The sequence below is a fragment of the Psittacula echo genome, assembly GCF_963264785.1.
Source record: "Psittacula echo genome assembly, chromosome: 2".
Classification (NCBI taxonomy): Eukaryota; Metazoa; Chordata; class Aves; order Psittaciformes; family Psittacidae; genus Psittacula; species Psittacula echo.
In genome coordinates, this window is record NC_137737.1 from 60,672,025 (window position 1) to 60,695,687 (window position 23,663).

At 65.6% G+C, this 23,663-nt stretch overlaps 3 protein-coding genes across 7 annotated transcripts; 2 read left to right on the top strand and 1 right to left on the bottom strand.

Annotated features, from left to right (window-relative positions):
* Positions 1-10,951, top strand: NOS3 (nitric oxide synthase 3; the record flags this gene model as incomplete). Its single annotated transcript, XM_080609656.1, has 26 exons — positions 1-113; positions 1,006-1,108; positions 1,492-1,640; positions 2,290-2,452; positions 2,565-2,656; positions 2,755-2,896; positions 2,972-3,111; positions 3,310-3,484; positions 3,578-3,679; positions 3,772-3,966; positions 4,041-4,114; positions 4,218-4,362; positions 4,462-4,566; positions 4,980-5,047; positions 5,115-5,231; positions 5,796-5,970; positions 6,062-6,191; positions 6,587-6,665; positions 7,052-7,239; positions 8,006-8,178; positions 8,508-8,718; positions 9,243-9,330; positions 9,495-9,616; positions 10,068-10,216; positions 10,558-10,752; positions 10,829-10,951. The coding sequence occupies 26 exons, from the start codon at positions 1-3 to the stop codon at positions 10,949-10,951; spliced, it is 3,516 nt and encodes a 1,171-aa protein (XP_080465782.1).
* Positions 10,952-11,429: 478 nt separating this feature from the next.
* Positions 11,430-18,551, bottom strand: ATG9B (autophagy related 9B). Of its 2 annotated transcripts, XM_080639646.1 has the most exons (15): positions 18,148-18,551; positions 15,620-15,734; positions 15,443-15,488; positions 15,236-15,298; positions 14,984-15,148; positions 14,765-14,906; positions 13,944-14,692; positions 13,696-13,849; positions 13,448-13,627; positions 13,107-13,352; positions 12,812-13,023; positions 12,589-12,691; positions 12,166-12,256; positions 11,898-12,019; positions 11,430-11,797 (listed from the first exon to the last, which is right to left on the bottom strand). In XM_080639646.1, the coding sequence occupies exons 2-14, from the start codon at positions 15,717-15,719 to the stop codon at positions 11,913-11,915; spliced, it is 2,358 nt and encodes a 785-aa protein (XP_080495772.1). In that variant the 5' UTR covers positions 15,720-15,734; positions 18,148-18,551; the 3' UTR covers positions 11,430-11,797; positions 11,898-11,912. The 2 variants fall into 2 exon arrangements, with proteins under 2 accessions (XP_080495772.1, XP_080495773.1); XM_080639647.1 differs by lacking the exon at positions 15,620-15,734.
* A 74-nt stretch (positions 18,552-18,625) lies between these two features.
* Positions 18,626-23,283, top strand: ABCB8 (ATP binding cassette subfamily B member 8). 4 transcript variants are annotated; one of them, XM_080610923.1, is made up of 16 exons: positions 18,626-18,724; positions 19,183-19,471; positions 19,958-20,113; positions 20,200-20,294; positions 20,380-20,485; positions 20,580-20,741; positions 20,828-20,913; positions 20,991-21,088; positions 21,173-21,278; positions 21,370-21,403; positions 21,483-21,619; positions 21,698-21,792; positions 22,004-22,137; positions 22,286-22,433; positions 22,804-23,054; positions 23,146-23,283. In XM_080610923.1, exons 1-16 carry the CDS (start codon positions 18,630-18,632, stop codon positions 23,224-23,226), a joined length of 2,073 nt encoding a protein of 690 aa, XP_080467049.1. In that variant the 5' UTR covers positions 18,626-18,629; the 3' UTR covers positions 23,227-23,283. The 4 variants fall into 4 exon arrangements, with proteins under 4 accessions (XP_080467049.1, XP_080467051.1, XP_080467050.1 ...); XM_080610925.1 differs by lacking the exons at positions 20,991-21,088; positions 21,173-21,278; XM_080610924.1 differs by lacking the exons at positions 20,200-20,294; positions 20,380-20,485.
* The last annotated feature ends 380 nt before the right edge of the window (positions 23,284-23,663 follow it).

A 23,663-nucleotide genomic window follows, 5' to 3' on the forward strand; every position in this document is an offset into this window, starting at 1 on the left:
ATGGGCAACCTGCCGGCCGTGCTGCCCGGCGCCGCGCGGTCCTGTGGCCTCGGCCTCTGCTCCCGACAGATCAGCGCGGTGCCCGAGGAGAGCGTCGGCACCGAGCGGGGCAGGTGGGTGCGCGGGGACGGTGCCGGGGTTGGATGGTGGATGGTGGCGGAAGCGCTGCTGGCACCCACCACAGCGCGCACCGAAGCTACCGGCCACTGTGCCTCGGTGGGGACCCCTTGCTTGGTCACCTCCTGCCTGGACCCACTCGTGGAGACGTCTCCACATGGCCGGAGCCCACTGGGGACGTGTTCCCCTGGAGATTTGTCCCCATTGGAGTGGCATGTGCGGCTCATCGGGGCAGGACATGGTGCAGCAGAGACCTGTACTGCCTGCTGTGGTGCTCCATGGCATCACTCCACTATCCCCTGCCCCACGGTGTGTTCCTGGCAGCCCCACTGCCATGCCCTCAGCCCCCTAGCAGCCCGTGAGACACACTGGGACACCAGGATGTGCTGGGGCGGATGGGACACATGGGGATGGCTATAAGGGGTGGGAGCGTGTGGGGTGGCGTGGGGTGGCGTGGGGTGGGAGGTGGAGCAGTGCCAGGATGCATGGGGACACCCCAGCCAGGAGGGGACGGGAATAGGGATGGGAGGTTGGTCCCCCCCTCGGTGGCCGGGTGCCCGCTCTGACTCACAGCCATTGTTCACACTCACGCACACGCACACCCACCAGGCCCAGGAACGCCCCACGCCCCCCACATCCTTTGCACCCCCTCCAGCTCAGCCCCCCCTTAAGCCTGCGAGCCCATCGCCTCACTGCCCCCCATACCCTCTCCGGGGGTTGTGGTCCCCAGCACCCCGGGGTGCTGAGAGAGTCCCACTGCTGGAGCCGCTGGAGCAAGTGCAGCTCCGTTCCCCCCCCGCCGGGACCTCCAGGAGTGCTCCACGCGTGCGGCAGGCTGGGACCCCCCGTCCCTGTGCCGGGGCTGGGCTCAGGGCTGTCCCTTTCCAGCTTGGCGCCCACCCGCCCTGCGGAGCCACCCCGCTTTGCCCGGCTGAAGAACTGGGAGACGGGGAGCATCGGCTACGACACGCTGTGCGCCCAGGCACTGCAGGTGGGGGGCCACGGCGATGGGGCTGCAGGATGGGGGGTGCAGGGTTGAGGGTGCAGGATGGGGAGCGCTGAGGGGCACAAGGATGGGGGTCATGGGGATGGAGAACATGGAAATTGGGAGCATGGATGTATGGAGCACGGGAACGGGGGATGCAAGACTGGGAGTGTGGGGCTGGGGACCATGAGGATTGAAGTGCAGGGCTGGGGGTACAGGATGAGAGACATGTGGAAGGGGTTGCAGGGATGAGGTGCAGGATGGGGGGTGCAGGGTTGGAGTGCAGGACTGGAGGGCACAGGATGGAGGACGCGTGGATGAGGCTGCAGGGATGGGGGTTCTCGGACTGGCCGTGCAGGCAGGGCCCTCTGATGACCCCCCCTCCGCAGGAGCTGCCCTGCTCTGGGCAGCGCTGCCTGGGCTCGCTGGTGTTGCCGCGGCCACTGCCGACCCCGGTCCCCGAGGGTGCCCGTCCCCCCGAGGAGCTGCTGGGGCTGGCCCGAGACTTCATCACGCAGTACTACGTGTCACTGCGGCGGTGAGCGGGGAGGGGGGCACCCCACAGCCCCCGAGCTGCCCCAAAGCACCCCACAGCCCCAGCCCTGTCCTAGGGTACACCCCAGCCGTGCCCAACAGACACCCCAAAGCCCCATCCTTGCCTCAAGGCAGCCTCACCCCCATCCCTCTCTTGGGACACTCCATATCCCCATCCCTGCCCCAAAGTAATCCCATAGCGCCAGCATTGCACCGGGGCATCCCCCATCCCCACCTCCATCCTGGGGCACCGCACATTCCCATCCATGCCCTGGGACACCCCATGTCTCCATCCCTGCCCCAGTGTAACTCCATACCCCCAGATCTGCCCCAGGGCACCCTCATCCCCACTTCCCCCCCAGAGCACCCTACATCCCCATCCCTGCCCCAATATAACTCCATAGCCACAGGGCACCATCCATTCCCATTCTTGCCCTGGGACACCCCATATCTCCATCCTTGCCCCAGTGTAACTGCATAGCCCCAGGGCACCCCCCATCTCTGCCCTGGGACACCTCATAACCCCAACCCTGCCCTAGTGTAACCCCATAGCCCCAGCTGTGGCCCAGGGCAGCCCGATCCCCATCCCTTCTTGGGGCACCCCACAGCAGTGCAGGGGAGCTCTCAGGGGCTGAGGCGTGGGGTCTCTGCAGGGAGAACTCCCCAGCACACACCCAGCGGCTGCGGGAGGTGGAGGCCGCCATCGCGGCCAGCGGCACCTACCAGCTGCTGGAGCCGGAGCTCGTCTTTGGTGCCAAGCAGGCCTGGCGCAATGCCGCACGCTGCGTGGGGCGCATCCAGTGGAACAAGCTGCAGGTGAGGACCCCGGCCCCACACCTGCCCCATGGCCGTGGGTCACCCTGGGGTGGGTGCTCCATGGGCTGGCTGCACGACATCCCCTGGACTGCCCTGACTCCCCATCCCACAGGTGTTCGATGCCCGGGACTGTGCCAATGTTGGGGAGATGTTCAGCTTCCTCTGCACCCACATCCAGTACGCCACCAACCGCGGCAACATCCGGTGAGAGCTCTTCCCAGCCACCGGACCCCGCACCCGGGGCAGGACCACCCGTCCCCGCAGGCGCTGGGGAGTTGGTGACATCTCACCCTGGCCCCCAGGTCTGCCATCACCATCTTCCCTCAGCGGACGCCGGGCCGGGGCGATTTCCGCATCTGGAACACGCAGCTCATCCGCTATGCTGGGTACCGGCAGCCCGACGGCTCCGTGCTGGGAGACCCGGCCAATGTGGAAATCACCGAGGTGGGGAGACCCCTCAGCACCCCCGGACACCTGGATCCCCCTGGTGTCACCCCCATCTGACGCTGCCACCCCCAGCTCTGTGTTCACCATGGCTGGACCCCTGGTGATGGCCGCTTCGATGTGCTGCCGCTGCTGCTGCAGAGCCCTGAGGAGTCCCCTGAGCTCTTCCCCCTCCCACCAGAGCTGGTCCTCGAGGTGCCCCTCCAGCACCCCACGTGAGTGGGGCTGTGTCCCCCACCCCAGGTCCTGCCTGCCCCACATGGCCCCATGGGACCCTTCCAGTCCCCATGCGTCATGACTGTGGGGCTGGGTGCCCCTGGGGCGATGGGAATGGGGCTGGGATGGAGACTGGGGATGCTCATGGGGTTGGGTGTAGGTCTCTGGCTGGAATTCCCCCCTCATTACCTGTGCAGGCTGGCGTGGTTCGAGGAGCTGGGGCTGCGGTGGTATGCGCTGCCAGCCGTGTCCAACATGCTGCTGGAGATCGGGGGGCTGGAATTCCCAGCAGCTCCCTTCAATGGCTGGTACATGAGCAGTGAGATCGGCACCAGGAACCTCTGCGACAGCCACCGCTACAACCTGCTGCCGGTGAGCCCTGGGACCCCCATTGGGACCCTCTGTGTCCAGGGCAGCCAGGCTGAGCCCCCTGTGCCATACCATGCCATGCTGTGCCGTTGGCAGGAGGTAGCCCTGCGCATGGGGCTGGACACACGGACGACCTCGTCCCTGTGGAAGGACAAGGCAGCGGTGGAGGTGAACATCGCTGTGCTGCACAGCTACCAGGTGGGACACCAGCACCGCCATGCCAAGGGGACACCGGCACCACCACCATGCCAGGGCTCCCAGCACCCCCAGCTCTCTGTGCCCACCTGTAGGTGGCCAAGGTGACCATCGTGGACCACCACGCGGCCACCGAGTCCTTCGTGAAGCACATGGAGAATGAACTGCGAACGCGAGGGGGGTGCCCGGCTGACTGGGTCTGGATCGTGCCCCCCATCTCGGGCAGCCTCACCCCAGTCTTCCACCAGGAGATGGTCAACTACCAGCTCTGCCCAACCTTCCGCTACCAGGTGAGCCCAGCCCCACCATCTCCATAGCCCCACAACCCCACAGCCCCACGGCTGACCCCCTGCCTGCCCCACAGCCTGATGCGTGGAAGGTCTATGTGTCCAAAGGCACCACTGTCACCAGGAGAAAGACTTTCAAGGAGGTGGCCAAGTAGGTGACCACCTTTGGAGGGGTCTTTGTGGAGGACCCCTGCGCATGGGGCCCCAAGCTGGGGCTGGATGCTGACCGAAAGATCCCACATTCCCCACCGCAGTGCAGTGAAGATCTCGGCCAAGCTGATGGGACACATGATGGCGCGACGTGTCAAGGCCACCATCCTCTATGCCACTGAGACTGGCAAATCCCGGACTTACGCCTGGAACCTCTGCCAGCTCTTCCGACGTGCCTTTGATCCCAAGGTGGGCGGGAGGAAACGGAGGGAACAACATCCTGGGCTGCAGTGGGCTGATTGCAGCTCCATGCCCACATCCCAACCCTGTATCCTGCTCCCCACCCAGGTGCTGTGCATGGATGAGTATGATGTGGTGTCCCTGGAGCATGAGACCCTGGTGCTGGTGGTGACCAGCACCTTTGGCAATGGAGACCCCCCTGAGTGTGCAGAGGTGAGGGGGTGCTAGGAGGGAAAGGGGATGGGATGGGAATGGAGATGGGATGGGGATAGGATGGGGATAGGCTGGGAATGGCAATGGGATGTGGATGGGATAAGGCTGGGATGGGAATGGGGATGGAATAGGATGAAATAGGATGGAAATGGGATGGTATGGGGATGGAAATAAGGATGGGTGTGCAATGAGGATAGGGATGGGGATGGAGTGTGGCTGGGATGGGAACTTGAATGGGGATGGGGATGGAGATGGGGATGGGATGGGAACGGAGATGATGATGGGATGGGGATGGGCATGGGGATAGCAATGGGCATGGGGATGGAGACAGGCATGAGGATGGGAAGGGAATGGGGATGGGATGTGATGGGGATGGGGTAGTGATGTGCCTGTGACACGCTGCCCCCCAACAGAGCTTCTCCAAGGCACTGATGGAGATGACTTCGCCATACACCAGCACCTCCCAGGCTGAGCCACCCATGTGAGCACCCAGGGAGACTGGGGGTCCCCCTGCCAGCGCCCTGCACTCACCCTCCCATCCCACACAGGAGCTACAAGCTGCGGTTCAACAGCGTCTCACAATCTGACCAGCTCGTCGCCTCTTGGAAGAAGAAGCGGCGGCAGCTGAGCAACACGGACAGTGCCGGCACATTGGGCGCCCTGCGGTACCGCTGCCATGGCCACAGCCATGGCCATGGGCATGGGGTCCTCTGGCAGAGCTCAGCGTCCTGCTGGGGCTCAGGATGCCCTGCTGGGGGTCCAGCTGCTGGTGGGGTTGGGGCAGAGTCTGTGGTGGGCACCGGCCCTGTCACCAGCAGCCCCGGCAGCACCAGCCCTGTCTGTCCCATGGCTGTGGGACGGGGCAGGAGCAGCCCCAACTCTGGACCCTCCTTGTAACGGCCCTGACCAACCCCTGCTGACACAGACCATCCCCACAGCCCCCACCCTGACACACCGCCCTGGGTGCACCCCACTGACAGTCCTGAGCATTCCCCCACAGCCCGCGGTGTCCCCAGCCCTGGGTGCTCCATCCCCACAGCCCGGTGTCCCCACCCCCTTCAGCCCTGCGTGCCCCACACCCCCTGCCGTAAGTCCCTGTTCCCCCCAGCCCTGTGTCCCCATCTCCCCCAGCCCTGGGTGTCCCCCCCCGGCCAGCGCATTCTCCACCCCTCAACCGGCCGGTCAGGGTCTGGGGTCCCTGCGCTCATCCCCCCCCCCGCCCCCGGCAGGTTCTCGGTGTTCGGGCTGGGCTCGCGGGCGTACCCCCACTTCTGCGCCTTCGCCCGTGCTGTGGACACGCGGCTGGAGGAGCTGGGGGGGGAGCGGGTGCTGCCCATGGGGGAGGGCGATGAGCTCTGCGCCCAGGAGGAATCCTTCCGCACGTGGGCTCGCCTCGTCTTCCAGGTCAGGAGGGGGCACCGCGGGGGGGGGGGGGAGGGAGGAGCACCCACTGACCCCCCCCCGACACCCACCGGGCCCCTCTCTGTGTCCCCAGGCCGCCTGCGAGACCTTCTGTGTGGGGGACGGGGCAGGGGGAGCCGAGGAACTTTTCGCCCCCCCGCAGGGCTGGAAGCGCCAAAGGCACCGGCTGGTTGTGCAGCCCCAGGCCACCGAGACCCTCGCAGGTGCCACCACACCCCGGGAACCTCGACCCGCCCCGACACCCCCCAGCACCCCCAGACCCTCTGCATCACCCTCCACCTGCAGCCAGCATCTTCCCCATGCCCCCCTCCCGGGACATCCCCCTGCACCCCACAGCTCTGGGGACACCCCAAAGCCCCCTTGAGACACCCTCAACCAGTGCAAACGTGGGATCCCCTACAGTCCCCCTGTCACCCCCTTACTTCTGCAGCCCCCTGTGATTTCCTGTAAATCCCCACACCTACATCCCCTCCCAGCATTGCTGTGAGTCCCCACAACTCCCCCCCAGGACACCTCGTCAACCCCCAGCCCTCCCCCAGTCCCTCCCAGCCCCCCTGTGCCCCTCCCCTATAACTTCAGCCCCCCCGTACCCTCCCAGGGCTGTCCCACCTGCACAAGCGCCGGGTGTTCCCCTGCACTGTGCTTTCCGTGGAGAACCTGCAGAGCGAGGAGTCCAGGTGAGACCCCCCCAACCTGGATCCCCCCATCCTCAGGACTCCCCCATCTCTGGGACCATCCACCCCTGGGAACCCCCCCATGCCCCTGAGACCCCCAGTATTCCCTCGCACCCCCGAGACCCCCCATCCCTGTGACATCGCCATCCGTGGGACCAGGACTCCCCCAGTTTCTGGACACCCCGATCCCCAAGACCTCCTGCTTTCCCATGCCCTTGGGACCCCCAGATGCTTTCATCTCTGGGACACCCCTATCCCTGGGCCCCTCCATCCCCAGCTTTCCCCATCCCCGGTATCCCCCATCCCCCTGACACCGCCAACCCTGGGACCGGGACACCCCATCCCTGGGACCTCCCATCCGGGTTCCTCCGCGCTGACCCCCGCGGCAGCCGGGCCACGCTGCTGGTGCGGCTGTGCTCGTCGGGGCAGGCGGAGCTGCGGTACCAGCCCGGGGATCACCTCGGCGTGTTCCCGGCCAACCGGGACGAGCTGGTCCAGGGGCTGCTGGCGCGCGTGCAGGACCCCCCGCCAGCCGAGCAGCCCGTGAGCGTGGAGAGCCGGGAGGGGGACCCCAGCGGTACGGGACCGGGCAGCAGGATGGGGATGGGGATGGGGAAAGGGAAAGGGAAGTGGAGAGGGAAGGGGCTGTCAAGAGGGCAGGGAAGAAGGGGAAAGGGAAAAGGGAAGGGGCTGGGAAAGAGGCCAGGGAAAAGGAAAAGGAAAGGGTAGGAGAAGGGAAAAGGGAAAGGGGAAAGGGACGGGGCTGGGGAAGGGGTTGGGAAAAGTGAAGGGGAAGGGGCTGGGGAAAAGGGAAGTGGAAGAGTACAAGGAAAGGAACACAGAAGGAGAAAGGGAAAGGGAAGAGGCTGGGGCAGGGGAAGAGGAAGGAACAGGAGCTGGGGAAAGGGAAAGAGAAAGTGGGAAAGGGAAAGAGAAAGGGGGAAAGGGAAAGAGAAAGGGGGAAAGGGAAAGGGAAAGGGAAAGAGAAAGGGAAAGGGAAAGAGAAAGGGGGAAGGGGAAGGGAAAGGGAAGGGCCTGGGAAGAGAAAGGAGCAGTAACTGGGAAAAGGAAAGGGATAGGGAAGAGGAGGCGACAGGGAAAGGGAAGAGGAAGGGGAACGGGAAAGGGAAAGAGAAGGGGAAGGGACTGGGAAAGGAGCAGGAGCTGGAGATGGGGAAGGGAGAATGAGAGAAAGAAGAGGCTGTGAAAAGGGAAAGGGGCTGGTAAAAGAGAAGGCGAATGGAAAGGGAAAGCGAAGGAGAAAAGGAAAGGGAAGGGGAATGGGCTGAGCATCCCCATGCCACCCCAATTGCTTGCTCACGCCATCCCGGCCCATCCCGCAGGTGGGTGCCCCCCTCCCTGGGTGCCGCAGAGCCGCCTGCCCCCCTGCACCCTGGCGCAGGCACTCACCTTCTTCCTGGACGTGGCTGCCCCTCCGAGCCCCCAGTTCCTGCAGCTCTTGGCCTCTCTGGCACGGGAGCCCGGCGACCAGCAGCGCCTGCAGCAGCTTGGCCAGGTGAGGGCTGGGGGCGCTGGGGGTCTTGGTCCCTGCTGACTGGGGTGCTGGGGCCCTCCGGAGCTGGGATATTGGGATGCTGCCCCCTCCCTGATCAGGATACTGGGATGCTGGGCTCCTCCTGGCTGGGATACTGGGATGCTGGGTTTCTCCCTGATGGGGATATTTGAATGCTGTCTGGCTCCTTCCCTGGCTGAATACTGTGATATTGAGATGCTGGGCCCCTCCCTTCTGGATACTGGGATGCTGGGATGCTGGTCTGCTCGCTGGCTGGGACAGCAGCTGGGGCTGCTGGTGTGGTGGCCATGGCACAGCTGAGTTCTTTGCAGGACGCTCGGCTGTATGAGGACTGGAAATGGTTCCGATGCCCCACACTGCTGGAGGTGCTGGAGGAGTTCCCCTCTGTTGCGCTGCCGGCCTCCCTGCTCCTCACCCAGCTCCCCCTGCTCCAGCCCCGCTACTACTCCATCAGCTCCGCACCTGGCCTCAGCCCTGGGGAGATCCACCTCACCGTGGCTGTTGTCACCTACCACAGCGAGGGTGAGTGGGGACGGGGAGGGGGATGAGTGCTGGGGGCTGCTGCCTTCTGCCTTGCCATGGGCACGGCAATGCCTGCTGCCAGCATCCTTGTGCTGCATGGTCCCCAGGGCATCTCCAGGTTCCCAGGGAACCTCAAGGGCTCCTCAGGCATCTCCAGGTTCCCCAGGGCACGTTCAGGTCCCTCAGGCATTCCCAGGTCCCTAGAGCATGTCCAGGGTCCCCAAGGCACCTCCAGTGTTCCCCAGACACCTTCAGAATCACCAGGGCATCTCCAGGCCCTCCCGGGTTCCCACTCAGCCCCATCACACAGCGCTGAGCGCTGCCCTTGGATGTGATAGAGCCTCCAGGGACGTCCTTCCGTGCCCAGTTCACCATCCCAAGCTCCATGTCCCCTGTACTCCAGACTGCGTGGGGATGGCAGTGTCCCAAGACCTGCTGGGGAGGGGGAGGGTCTGCCTGCTGGGGGGCTCCCTGCTGGAGGTTGCTGCCTGCCGCAGCCCCTCCAGCCCCTTGGATCCCCACAGATGGACAGGGCCCCCTGCACTACGGTGTCTGCTCCACATGGCTGGCGCGGCTGCAGCCCGGGGACACCGTGCCTGCCTTCATCCGAGGGTAAGGGAAATCCCTGCCTGTCCCCTGCCTGTCTCCCTCCCCTCCCAGCATGTCCCAGCGGTTCCCCCTGCAGGACATCTCCTGACATGCCCTGCACCCCGCTCCACCCCTCCCCGGGAGCTGCCCCGGGTTCCCCCCACTCCCCTGTGACCCAATGTCCGCAGGGCCCCCTCCTTCCGGCTGCCGCCCACCCCCGAGGCCCCCTGCATCCTGGTGGGACCCGGCACAGGCATCGCGCCCTTCCGCAGCTTCTGGCAGCAGCGGCTGCACCACCTGCAGACAGAAGGTCAGGGATGGGGACGGGAGGGACAAGGGGCACATGGAGCGCGGGTGAAGGCTGGAGGCATGGGGAAGGGAATGGAGGCCAGGGGCATGGGGACGCAAGGACACGATGGCACTGGGATGCAGAACAAGGCAGAGGGATGGAGGGATATGGCATGGGGACTGGGGGCATGGGGATGCAGGGCATGGTGATTATGGGATGCGGGGCGTAGGGTTTGGGACATGGGGAAAGGGATGAAGGCTGGGGACATGGGGACACAAGTACAGTGTGGTGGCACAATTATGCACAGTATGGGGGCATGGAGACATGGGGATGAGGGAACATGGGGACAGGGCAGCATGGGAACACAGGGAAATGGTTGAGAAGCTGCAGAACATGGCAGAGCAGCGATGCAGGGTATGAGAACAAGGGTATGGGGCCACAGGGACATGTCCCAGCCACTGCCCCCCTGCAGGCGGTCCCCTGGGCAGCATGGTGCTGGTGTTCGGCTGCCGATCCTCTGCACTGGACCACATCTACCGGCAGGAGATGCAGGAGGCACAGGAGCGGGGGGCCCTCAGCCAGGTCCTCACCGCCTTCTCCCGCGAGCCAGGGACCCCCAAGGTGGGACAGAGATGGGGATGGGATGGGGACAAGAATGGAGACTGGGACAAGGATGGAGCTGAGGGCAGGGGTGCAATGGGGACAAGGGGTATGATGGGGACAAGGGGTATGACGAGGACAAGGATGGACACAGAGGCAGAGGGGACAGGGATGGAGTGAAGGATACAAGGATGGAGGAATGAAGGATGCCTCCACAGGGATGGAGGCAAGGGTGGACTGGGGACACTGATGAGGATGGGGCAGAAACGAGGACAGGACAGAATGAGGATAGGGACAGGGTGTGGATAGGAACATGTGGCCGTGTGCTGGTGTCAGTGGCCACCCCACTGCGGTGTCCCCAGACCTACGTGCAGGACGTGCTGCGGACGCAGCTGGCCGCGGAGGTGCACAGGGTGCTGTGCCAGAGCGCCGGGCACATGTATGTGTGCGGGGACGTGACGATGGCCACTGAGGTGCTGCAGACGGTGCAGCACATCCTGGTGCAGCAAGCCGGCATGACGCTGGGGCAGGCGGGGGACTTCATCAGTGAGCTGCGGGTAAGGGCTGGGGACACATGGCGCACCAGTGCCGGCACCACGCCCTGGCACACCACCCTGACGCCTGCTCCCACAGGACAAGAACCGCTACCACGAGGACATCTTCGGCCTCACCTTCCGCACGCAGGAGGTGGCCTTCCGCATCCGCAGCCAGTCCTTCTCCATGCAGGAGCGCCGGCAGCCGGGCCCTGCCTCCTGAGTGTGCTGGGGCAGGGGGGGCCCTGCGGACGGTCCCCCCGTCCCGCTGCAGGCAGCGCTGCTTCCCAGTAAAGGTTTAGTTTTGATAACTCCGTGCCCGTGCGTCACCTCTCCCAGTGTGCTGGGTGGCACTGCCAGCACTGAGCATCACCAGTGGGGTGGACACGGGTGCACCATGCTCTGCGGCCCCACTGTGGTGGGATCACCCAGCACTGCTTGGCCATGGATGGGGCAGACTTGGAGTAGTGGGAAACAGTGGTTGGGTTTGTAGGTTTTGTCCCTATGGCTGTGACCTGCATGGCTGCAGCCGAGCAACACTACCCTGGTACCCACACCGCTATCTGCCATGCGTCCCAGTATCATGCCCCAAACACCACGGCCTTGCCCATGGCAGGGCATCCCCTTGTGCAGCCCCACATCTGGTGTTGCCCCAGACTTCCACTGGCTCCTGGTGCAGTCACCACTGGCACAGCCCCTCTGTAAACCTTTATTGCCCATGGCAGGTTGATGTGTCCAGAGCAGGACACTGTGGGAAGCAGCAGCCTGGGCAGGCAGCAGGACTGGGGATGGCACCAGCCCCAGCAAGGGGCAGCCCAGGCCCCCTGTGACCCCCCATAAATATAGCACCTCAGGGGCTGGCTGCCCCGGCAGCACCCCTGGCCCCTGTGCCATGGCAGGGCCACCAGCAAGGCTCTGTGCCCGGTCAGGGCTGGCCGGACCCCCTGCACACCGGCCCCCAGGCAGCAGGGTGGGCAGCGGCGAGTTCTCTGCTGTCAGCCAGCACCTCCCGGCAACTCTCCCGGCACCGTGCCCGGCAGCACCGAGAGCTCTCAGCACGCCCAGGACCCTGCAGGGGAAATGAGCCATCAGCAGTGACCACAGCACCGGGGATGCTGGCACACAAGGGTGATCACGACCCTCCCTGGCCGTGCCATGCCCTCACTCACCGAAGCTGAGGCCAGCTAAGTCGTCATCTGCTCTTCCTCCTCCTCCTCTTCCTCCTCTTCCTCAGCCCAGCCGCCCAGTGGCATCTCCCGGTGTTGAGCCTGCGAGGCCCTGGCAGCCGAGCCTAGGGCACAGGGAGGTCAGAGCCGCCCCTGCCTTGGGTCCCAGCCCTCAGGACCCTACAGCTGCCCCGTCTTGGGGCTCAGGCCCAAGGGGGACAGGGGTCAGCACACATCCCCAGTCCCCTGGACCCCTCAGTGAGGTGCTCACCTGCAGTCATGAAGGGCGGCTTGGGTGCCCCCGTAGCCATCCACACCCCTACAGCCTGGGGCCCAGGACCCTGCTGCTGCTGCTGGTGAAGCTGGAAGGGTGGGAGAGGAGGTCAGAGGCCCCATCATGGTGGTCAGATCCCCCCATCACAGCAGGGCCCCCTGTCATGGTGGTCAGAGCCCCCACAGAGGCAGTCAAAGACCCCATAGAGGTGGTCAGAGCCCTCCATCGTGGGAAGCTGCCTCCTTGTGGTGTCATGGGATCAGGGACAAGGGACTGGGGACTAATACCAGGACCAGGCAAGACCCATGGGGGTGGTGGGCAGGAGGCAAGGGCAGAGCACCCGGATGGGTGCAGGCACACCCAACAATGCAGACAGGGATGAGGGCAGGGATGCGGGCAGGCGGCTGCTGGGGGCTGCACCTCATGCAGGTAGATGGCGTGGAGGCTCATCTCGGCCGAGGCCACTTCGGTGATCAGCGCCGAGCGGCTCAGGCTGCGCAGCCGCGACTCGCTCAGGAACGGGCTGTGGGCAGAGCCAGAGAGCACATGAGGCCCTGCCATGACACCCCATCCCAAACCCCCTCCATCACCCCCAGCACCACCAAGGGGGTGCAGAGCCCCCCGAGCCCCCCATCACCAGGACCTCTCCTCAGGGAGCCGGCGGTCACTGTGGCAGCCAGGGCTGTCGGTGGCGGGGCCACGCGCCGGCCCAGGCAGGGAGGACGCCAGGGATGCCAGGACGCTGGCGGCGGCGCTGGCGGTGCTGCAGGGCTGGGTGAAGCGCCGGTCCCAGGACACCAGCCCGCTGGCAGAGAAGATGGGCCGGGCCAGGACACTGGCCAGCAAACCATCCGGCTGAGGAGGAGACAGGCGTCAAGGGTAGTGCCTGCTAGAGACCCCCGGATCCCTCTGCAACCCCGTGTGCCTGTCCCACTCACTGCTGCTGCCGAGTCCTCGGAGAGGAGGGATGCGCCCAGCGGCCCTTCGGCCAGAATGCGCTGGGCAGGCGGTGCGGCGGCTGCGTCCTGCTGCACCTTCTCCTTCAGCTGGCTGAGGAACAGCTCGCTCTGCGGTGGTGGCTGCCAGCGCGGGTTGGTGATGGCGAAGTGCATCAGCGACAGCTCCGTCTTTCCGTTCTCCGCTTGCTGGTACACGGAGGCCTCTGTCTGCCCAGCCGACAGCCACTGCGGGGCAGGGGGTGAGTGGGGTCACTATGGCCGGATCCCCCAATCCCACAGCACAGCACACCCTGGGGGATCCCAGCCCCAGGACACCCCACCTGGGGATTGCCATGATTGCGGATGTCAAGCTGGGCGAAGGAGCAGATGTCACCAACCCCAACCACCTCCACCGTGAAGTTGCGGAAGAAGTCGACGATGTCCAGGGCGCGGGAGGGCAGGGCAAAGATAAGGATGAGCGGGGTGAGGATGGGGCTCAGCAGCTCCTCCAGAATGAAGACCTGCAGGCAACAAGGGTGTCAGGGGGGGTCAAGGGGCGGTCCCACCACCCAGCCATGCCCGCGCTCACCGCCTTGTACTGGAAGAGCTGTGCCATCTCGCTGCGTGTCTCCGACCGGCTGGCATTGCCCTGCCAGTGGTCAGGCATGTAGTGGATGTGGGCCAGGACACGCTGCAGGAGCTGCTCCGGACACCACACTGTGTGCTCGTCAGGGATGAAGGACCTGTGGGCAGGGGGCAGGCGTCCCACCTCCCACTCAACCACTCCACAGCCCACTGTGCCCGCCGTCACCGCACGGCACAGCCCAGCACACTTACCTGGCCACCGTGACCACAAGCCCCAGCAGTGTAATGGCAGTAAGGATGTGCTGCACCGTGAGCACGTCCTCATCGTAGACGGTCAGCACAATGAGCACGGCCAGGATGGAGCCGGCAAAGAAGCCGACGTTCTTGGCCAGCACGGTGAGCAGCGGGCTGGTGAAGGAGTTCATGTACTTGGTGGCTGGCTTGTAGCCGCGGCTCAGCCGTGCCTGCAGCTCGTGGTTGAGCTCGTTGAAGTGCCGCAGGTAGTGCCGGCCGTAAAGGGACCAGCGGCGGGCGCCCAGGCTGCCTGGCTCCCGCTTGATGACCTCGGCATAGCTGAAGAAGGCGTAGAGGAGCTGCCAGACGAGCACGCAGGGGCAGAGCAGCAGGTTGGCCAGCCCCACCAGCACCATGGTGCGTGCCAGGCGCTGGGCCAGCTCCCGGCGCGCACCCGCACGCTTGCACTGTGGTCGCAGGCTCCACTTGTTCTGGAAGAGGGAGCCAGGGCCCCAGAAGAGGAGCAGCTCCAGGTTGTACTTGAGGCCCTGGGTGAGGAAGACGATGGGGCCCAGCAGCGGCAGGTGGAAGCGGACGGGCAGCAGCGACTTGTTGACCATGGCCACGGTGTAGTTCTTGAAGCGCAGGATGCGGTGGTAGATGTCCAGCTCCGTCAGCTCCCGCTTGTGCACACACATCTGCTGCTGGCGCTGCAGCGAGATCAGCCGTGCCTGCACCTCCTGCCAGCTGTAGTTGCACAGCCCCTCCTGCACCAAGGACACACCGATTGGCACCAGCACGGTTTGGCATGGCACAAACCCACCACCCTCACAGCTCACCGAGGGGATGTTGAGGGCTTTGATGTAGAACGTGCGGATCTCCCAGTAGCTCAGGAGGCTGCACAGCACCTTTACCAGCCGGTACAGCCAGAACGCAGCTGCCATCACCAGCAGGAAGATGATCCAGCCGCTGGCCCTGATCCTGGCAAGGAACATGTGTCAGCCAGGGATGTGGCAGTGCTGGGAGCCCTGTGTGGCTGCACCGGCCCCACTCCTCACCTCTGGGCGCACTGTGGGGCAGGCAGGATGGCGTCGGGCAGCGTCACCTTGCTGCGGTCAGGGGCTGTCCCACCAGTGTGGTTGAGAGGCCGGTTGGCGAAGAGAACATCATACTCCACACAGCACAGCAGGAAGGTGGAGAAGGTGACCACGAACAGGAACTGCCTGGGGGTGGCAAGGGGTCAGCACAGCCCCTCGCCCCACAGCACGGCACCGTACAGCACCGCGGGTAGGGGTCCTACGGGCACTTACACCAGCTCAAAGACATCGGACAGCATCATGCAGGCGAAGCCATTCTTCTGGTGGAAGTGGTAGATGTTGGGGCTGCGTTAAGGAGCATGTGCCTGGGTTGCTGGACCCCCCCGCACCCCTTCCCCAGCACCGGGGTCCCCCCAACCCCCACCGCGGCACCGGCGTGGGAAGTGCTGGGCCGCAGCCAGTCAGGGGCCCTGCAAGGATATCTTGGTGAAGAAATTATCCAGGTTCTTGATGTGGTGCCAGGAGTCTGTCAGGGAGAAAAAAACAGTGGGGGCTGAGCCAGCGCCACGGCACCATGGGGCACCCCAGCCTGGGACGCACACTCCCCACGCTGTGACCAGCCAGAGGGCTGTGGGGCAGAGCCCGGCCCACCGCTACCTTGCAGCCCCTCGGTGACGTGCACCAGCAGCTCCTCCTCGCCCGGGGGCGAGTCCTCCTCCAAGTCCTCCAGCCGGTGGTATTCCCCCTGCTCCGCCATCGCCTGCCGTGACGCCTGCCAAGGACACCCATCGGCACCCGCTGCCGCGGCCCTGGGACCCCCATCCGGCTGCAGGGAGCCTCATGGGCCGTGGGGCAGCCAGAGCCCCGCCGTGGGGTGCAGGGCGAGCCGGGGTGAGCTGTCTGCCCCGAGGCCGGCAGCCGGAAATGCCGGCGAGGTCACGCTGAGCCACTTACGTGCCCCGAATTCGGGTGGCCTGAGCTGGCCTCCTGCACCGAGGTCACGGACACGGCCCCGGGCAGGGCAACGCCACCTGGCCCGTCCCACCGGCTGGGGCACTGCCAGTGCCAGAACCTGCCCCCCCTGGCACCGGGACAGAGCTGCCCACGGTGAGCCCCTGTGCAGCCTCACAGAGACCCCCCTTTCACCCCACATGCACCCTCAAGTCATGCTGCCATACCCCCCCCATCCGGGTGGAGTGCACCCCCATCCTCACAGACAGTCCTCCCCATGGACCCCCATCACCATGGAGACCCCTCCCCACAGATCTTCATCCCCATGAAGATCCCTCCCCACAGACCTCCATCTTCATGGAGCCCCGTCCCCGTGGACCCCATCCCTACAGACCCTCTCCCCACAGAGCCCACCCTGGGGCCGGTGCCATGGGGCAGTGAGCAGCCCAGAGCCAGGGCAGCAGCCACGATGCAGGATCAAGCTTAGGGCCAGCTCCTGAGCCCCAGTGGCCTCTTAATGCCCTAGGGACCTTCGAGTCCAGGGAGGAAAGGATCACAAGCCCTCTGGGGAGGGACAAGACCCCTGGGCCTTGGGGTAAGAAGAAGCCCAAACCTCTGGAACAGAAGTTCCAGCTCCCTGGGAAAACACATTCCCAGGGGCAATTCCCTTGGAGAAGGATGGGACTCCCAGCCCGTTAGGGAAGTACAGGACCCCAGTTCCCTTGGGGCAGAATGGGAGACCACCCCTACCTGAGAAAAGACAGGAGCCCTGGACCCTTAGGGCAGGATGGGACTCTCAGCCCCTTGGGGAGGGAAAGACAAGACCCTCATCCCCTTAGGCAGGACAGGTCTCCTACCTCCCCAGGGAAAGACAGTACCCCTGGCACCTTGGGACAGGACAGGACCGCTGGAGTCTCAGGGCAGGACAGGACCCTTCTCCCCGTGTGACAGGATGGGACTCGCACCCCCCAGGTAAAGATGGGACCCTCAGCCCCATAGGGTAGGACAGGACCCCAATTCCCTTGGGGCAGTTTGGAACCCCCAACTCCTTGGGGCAGGACGGAACCCCCACTCCTCCTGCGGAAGGGCAGCACCCCCGGCCCCAGCCCAGGATGGGACTCCTGGACCCTCCGGGCAGGATAGGATCCCCCCTCCCATCCTCGGTGCCCTCCCCTTACCGTGGCCAGCCGGTGCTCCCGCAGCCGTCACCCGTGTCCCCTCCCGTGCCCGGTGCCAGTGCCCGGCCAGGTGATGCCGTCCGGCCCCTCCCCACCGCGGGCGCTGCCGGGGCCTGACTCACCGCACCGGGGCCGGTACGGCGGGGCCGCGGGCACGAAGGAGTCCCAGAGCCCCGGGGCGGTGATTCAGCAGGAGGAACGCGGCCGCGGCCGGGCGAGACCTCGGTGCCACCGGAGACGCCGTTCCCCCGCGCTGACCCCCGGCCTTGTGCAACTCCTCGTTGGGGACAGAGCCACCGTGTCCCCCGGGATCGGGTGTCCCGGCCGGTGACGCCGACACGGCCCTGCCCCCACGTGCGCCGCACCGGGCGGCCAAAAATACCCGTGCGGCCGGGCTGACCGAAAATAGCCCGGGCGGCGTAAACAGCCGGGGACCGAGGGTCACGGGGGGACCCACGGGCCGGGGCAGGGCAGCCGGGTCCCCCACGCACCCCGAGGGACACAGACACCCGTGGGGACAGACAGGCCCTGGCAAGGGTCCCGGCGACCGGTGCGAGGACACACGTCCCTCATGTTCCTGTACATGTGTCACACGGGGACCCCACGACCCCGCAGGGACACGGACACCCTCATGGGGACACAGGCAGTATGACAGCCCCGCTGTGACACAAGCCGTGGTGACACCGTACCCCGCTAGCCCCGCGGTGACACACACCCCGCACGGACACGACCTGCCACCCAGGGGTGTCATGCACACAGTGCCACCCGCACCCCACGGGCCCACACGGGGGGACATGGGCACCCCGGTGACCCTATGGGGACAGCCCCAAGTGGGGCACCGGCAGCCGGCGGCCCCAGCCGGATCACGCACGGCCATAGGGGAGTCCCGGGGCAGCGGGAAGGAGTAGGGTGGCCCGCACCAGGGGATCTGGGGCACGACCACCTTCTGAGGACACGCTGTGGCCGGCTTTCCCGTGTCCCCGGCCCTGGTGACCCCGGCCCCGGCGCTTTATGCCCTGGCCACCATTGCCCCCCCGTGCCCGTGTCTCAGCTCACCTATCCGCTCGGTGCTGGCACAGTCCCGCTGATGCCGGTGTCGGGCTCTCACCTAGCCCCTCGTCCGCCCCGGGACCGGGACCAGGACCGCGTCCCGCCGCCGCGCATGGCCTCACCGGCACCGGGGGGGGGCGAAAGGGGCACTCGGCGGGATCCCCCACAGCGGGGAGCGGGGTCCGAGTCCGGTCCGGTTCGGGGTCCGGCTGCCGGGTTCCGGGTCCCGGTGCAGGGCCCGGACTCCCGGAGCGGGGCCCGGGGAGGAGCGAGGGCCCCGATGGTCTCGCGATGCCGGAAAAGGCTTCGGGGTTGCGGGCACTGAGGGGAAAGGGGGTCAGAGTGCGAGGTCCGGGGGGGCTGAGGGGGTCGCTGCGAGTCGGGGCCGGCGCAGGGCCCGGGCCTCGGTGCTAAGGCTCCGCCCGCCGCTGTCGGTACCGCCCGCCCCGGGTCCGCCCCTGCCCTCCCCGGGTCCGCCCCTGCCCGCCATGCTGGTGCCGTTCCTGCTGCGGGCGATCGGCGCTCGGCCCAGGCTCCGCTCGGTCCTCCCAGCGCTGCGGCCCCGCCCCGGCCCGGTGTGCAGGTACCGGGGAGCCCCGGGCCGGGGGCCGGGACCTCTCGAGGAGGGGCGGGGGCAGTACGGATCCCTGGGTCCCTTTTGGGGGGGCGATGGACACCCCGGGCTTCCCTTCAGGGTGCGGGAGGGAAGCCCTTGGTCTGGGATTGCGGGGTATAGGTGTGCGGGAAGAGCGGGGCTCCCGGGGGCTGCAGGGCTGGGGTTGGGACGGGGCGTGAGGATCCCAGACGCTGGTGTGGGGGGACCAGGGGAAGAATTGTATGGGTCTGAGTGCTGGTGGTTATCTGGGGAGAGCCCGGGAGTGGGGACACCGGGAGGGAATGAGGGTGTCCCCTGTCTTGAGACAGCCCAGGATGGCATGGGGGACTGGCTGTGCCGTGGGAGGACACGGCCCTTGTCCAGGCTCCCCATGTCCCCATGGCTGGCCCCTGATTCGGGCACCCTGTGCTCACCCCTCTCCCCAGTTTCAGGAATGGAGGGGGCCGCCCGGGGCTGGTCAGCCCACCTCGCCTGCCCTCCACCACCGTGCCACCAGCCCCACGCTGCCTGCTCCTGGTCGGCCCTGCTGCAGGCTGTGTGGTGCTTGGCTTGCTGGGCACAGCCGCACGCTGCCAGGAGGCCACTGTCCCCGCTGTCCCCGCCATCCCTGCTGTCCCTGAGCCTGCACAGCACCGACCGGAGCCCGCGTTCGACTGGCCAGTGTTCTGGACCTTCCTGCGTCCCCAGCTCCTGGCTCTCTCTGCAGCAGTGGTGGTAAGCAGGGGCAGGCGGACAGCTGTGATTTCTGTTGTCCCCACTGTCCCTGTGCCATGGCATGGTGCCTGCTGTCCCCATACTATGGTGTGACACCTGCTGTTACTGTGCCACAGCATGACACAGTATGCAGGAGATGGATGCTTCATAAGGGACTGTAGTGAGAGAACAAGGGGTAATGGGTTCAAACTTAAACAGGGGAAGTTCAATTTAGATATAAGGAAGAAGTTCTTTACTGTGAGGTTGGTGAGGCACTGGTACGAGTTGCCCAAAGAAGTTGTGAATGCTTCATCTCTGGCAGTGTTCAAGGCCAGGTTGGACAGAGCCGTGGGCAACATGGTTTAGTGTGAGGTGGCTTGGAACTGCAGAATCTGCGGTCCTTTCCAACACAAACCATTCTGTGATTTTATGATGCCTGCCATCCCTGTCCCATGGTGTGACACTTGCCATTGCCATGCCATGGTATGACACCCACTGTCCCCACAGCTGGCTCTGGGCGCAGCCCTGCTCAACGTCCGCATCCCGGTCCTGCTGGGGCAGCTGGTGAACGTGGTGGCCCGCTGCGCCCGCGGCCACATCTCCAGTTACCTGCAGGAGGTCCGGCGCCCGGCCCTGCGCCTGCTCACTGTCTACTGCCTACAGGTGGGTGCTAGCACCCTGAGCTGAGCAGGGGATCATGGAGACATCCCCTCTCTCTCCATGCTCCTCCAAGCCCCTCTCCTCCTCAGGGGCTGCTGACTTTCGGGTACATCGCGCTGCTGGCGCGGGTCGGGGAGCAGGTGGCTGGCAGCATGCGCAAGGCACTCTTCACGTCCCTGCTCCAGTAAGACACCCCACAGGGCAACAGGGGCTGGGGTGCACAGGGAGACATCAGTCCACCACCGCAGCCCACTGCCCCTATCCATCAGGCAGGACGTAGCGTTCTTTGACGCCAACCGGACAGGGCAGCTGGTGAACCGGCTGACGGCCGACATCCAGGAGTTCAAGTCCTCCTTCAAGCTGGCCATCTCGCAGGTGAAGCCAGCATCCGGTGGCACCAACCCGCAACAACCTTGCCCCCCAAGTCCCCCCTGCCCCAGCACCCACCCCTGCCCGCTCCCATCCCCAGGGCCTGCGCAGCAGCACACAGACAGCCGGCTGCTTCGTCTCGCTCTACCTGCTCTCACCCAAGCTCACCGGCCTCCTGCTCGTGGCACTGCCCGTCCTGGTGGGTGCCGGGGCCCTCATTGGTGCCTTCCTCCGCAGCCTCTCCCGCCGGGCACAGGAGCAGGTAACCCTGCACTTACCCACCCCACCAGGGCTGGAGCAGCAGGGGATTGCCTCCCCTGCTCACCCTCTTCATCCCTCTCCCTGCAGGTGGCTAAGGCAACCGGGGTGGCAGATGAGGCGCTGGGAAATGTCCGGACTGTGCGTGCCTTTGCCATGGAGGACCGGCAGGCAGGGTAAGGTTGTGGCAGGGGCTCCTGCCTTGTGAGGGCAGTGTGGGTGCAGGGGGATTCAGCCTCATCCCTGCCCGCAGGCTATACTGTGCTGAGGTGGACCGTGCTGGCTGCCTGAATGAGCGGCTGGGGCTGGGCATTGCCGCCTTCCAAGGGCTCTCCAACCTGGCACTCAATGGTGAGTGTTTGCCGTGGGGTGCGACCTGGCGGTGCCATGGGGCAGGAACCCCTTCAGGTCCCATCTTTGCCCTGCATCCTACAGGCATTGTCCTGGGAACCATCTTCGTGGGTGGCTCCTTGATGGCTGGGGACGAGCTCTCACCAGGCGACCTCATGTCCTTCTTGGTGGCCTCGCAGACGGTGCAAAGGTCAGGGAAGGGTCGGGCATGCCAGCACCCCTGGCACCCGGCATACCCATGACTCAGCCCTGAGCTCGGCCTCTCCTCTTGTGCACCGCAGGTCCATGGCCAACATCTCCATCCTGCTGGGGCAGGTAGGTGGCGGTGGGGGTCCTGCTGGCCCCCAGGGCTGTGGAGCCAGGGCTGGGAGTGCTCCCACCGCCATCCCCACAGGTGGTGCGAGGGCTCAGCGCCGGTGCCCGCGTCTTCGAGCTGCTGACACTGGAGCCCAGCGTGGCGCTGCGGGGTGGAAAATCCATCCCCAGCCACTCCCTGCTCGGCCACATCTGCTTCCACCATGTCTCCTTCAGGTAAGTGCCCTCCCAGACCCCTCTGGGGGCAGGGGACTGGCACCATGTTCCCACATCACCCCACTCCTCTCCCCACAGTTATCCCACCCGCCCTGGCTACCTGGTCCTGCAGGACTTCACCCTCACCCTGCCGCCCTGCAAGACCGTGGCCATCGTGGGACCATCTGGAGGAGGTACTGGCCTGGCCAAGACCCTCGCTCTCCCAGGACCCCAGAGATGCCAGATCAGCCTCTCACTGGTCCTGGGTGCATCCTCCTGCCCAGTGGGTGCCAGGAAGCGGGAACTGGCCACCATGCCCCCCACCACCCAGCAGCTCTCCGTGATGCTGGGGTCATGGGGACGCATGACTGGGAGTGCCATGGGGCTAGGGGCTCCCCTCCACAGGGAAGTCGACAGTGGCGGCGCTGCTGGAGCGGTTCTATGAGCCCACACAGGGCACCATCACCCTAGATGGCCACGACATCTCCTCCCTGGACCCCTCCTGGCTGCGAGGGCAGGTCATCGGCTTCATCAGTCAGGTGTGGGGCTGCTGTGGGGCATTGGTCTGCAGTGGGGTGCTTCTCCCAGGCACAGGATGGGACCCCCTGGGCCCATACTATCCCCAAAGGAGGGGTGGGAGGTGGCCCCATCCAGGGCTCCATGCTGAGAGGCCAGATGCTGCCATAGGAGCCGGTGCTCTTTGGAACAACCATCATGGAGAACATCCGCTTTGGGAAGCCGGGAGCTTCTGATGCCGAGGTGTACGCCGCGGCACGGCTCGCCAACGCTGACAACTTCATCCGCAGCTTCCCCGAGGGCTACAACACTGTTGTGGGTATGTGCTGGGCTGGGTGAGGTGGGACAGAGGAACCTCAGAGCCTGAGACCCTGGCTAAGGTGGCCCACGTCCCCTCAGGGACATTGGGTGCTGGTTACTTCTGGCACAAGGCTGTGCTGGGCTGCCCATGGGGAGGATGTGGTTGTGGTTCGGCAGGTTCCTGGAGGTCCTGAGCTTGGGGTGGGAGCATGGCTGTGCCCTTCTGCTCCCATCCTAGCTGTGGGTCATCTCCCAGCCAGCGTGGCTCCATCATAGAATCAACTGCATCAGAAAAGACATTTAAGATCATCAAGTCCAGCCGTTACGCCAGCACTGCCAAATCCACCACTAACCCATGTCACTGAAGGCATCCTCGGTTGTGCCATCAGGTGAGCGCGGCGTGGCACTCTCTGGGGGTCAGAAGCAGCGCGTTGCCATTGCCCGAGCCCTGCTGAAGGACCCTGCTGTCCTCATCCTGGATGAGGCCACAAGCGCGCTGGATGCCCAGTCAGAGAAGGTGGTGCAGGAGGCGCTGGACCGTGCCGCCTCGGGCCGTACCGTGCTGCTCATCGCCCACCGCCTCAGCACCATCCGTGGGGCTGACCTCATCGTGGTGCTGGCGCAGGGACGCGTGGCTGAGGTGAGAGGTGCCGGGGGGGGAATGTGGGGTGGGCGTGTGGGGCGAGGGGTGCACAGCCCCACGGGTGACACCATCTCCACTGTCCCCACAGGCAGGGACCCATGAGGAGCTGTTGCGACGAGGTGGGCTCTATGCCGAGCTCATCCGCAGGCAGACCAAGGACGGGTACTGAGCATGGGGCAGGGCCTGGGGAGGGCACAGCCGCTCCTGGTGCCCCCCAATAAACTAGGGGTGGAAAGTGGCTGCTGGGGCTCTGCTCTGTGGTTCGGTGCTGGGGAAGGACCAAACCAGACCAGGCTGGGCAGTAGGGGAGGTAACCCTATGGGATGGGGACCCCCTGTGTGACCCCATCCGGGTTGGAGGGTCTTTGTGTCACCCTCCAGGGTGCAGGTCCCCTCCAGGGTGTGGGTCCCTTGTGTCTTGCCCTAGCGTGGAGGGTCACTCCCTGCATCACCCCCCGGAGTAGGGGGACCTCTCTGTCACCCCCAGAGTAGGGAGAACCCCTTCATGATGCCCTGGGGTGGAGAATACCCTGTGTTGCCCCTCAGGTTGGAGAGGCCCCTTTGTCACCCTCTGTGCTTGGGAACCCCTTTGTGTGTGACCCTCCCT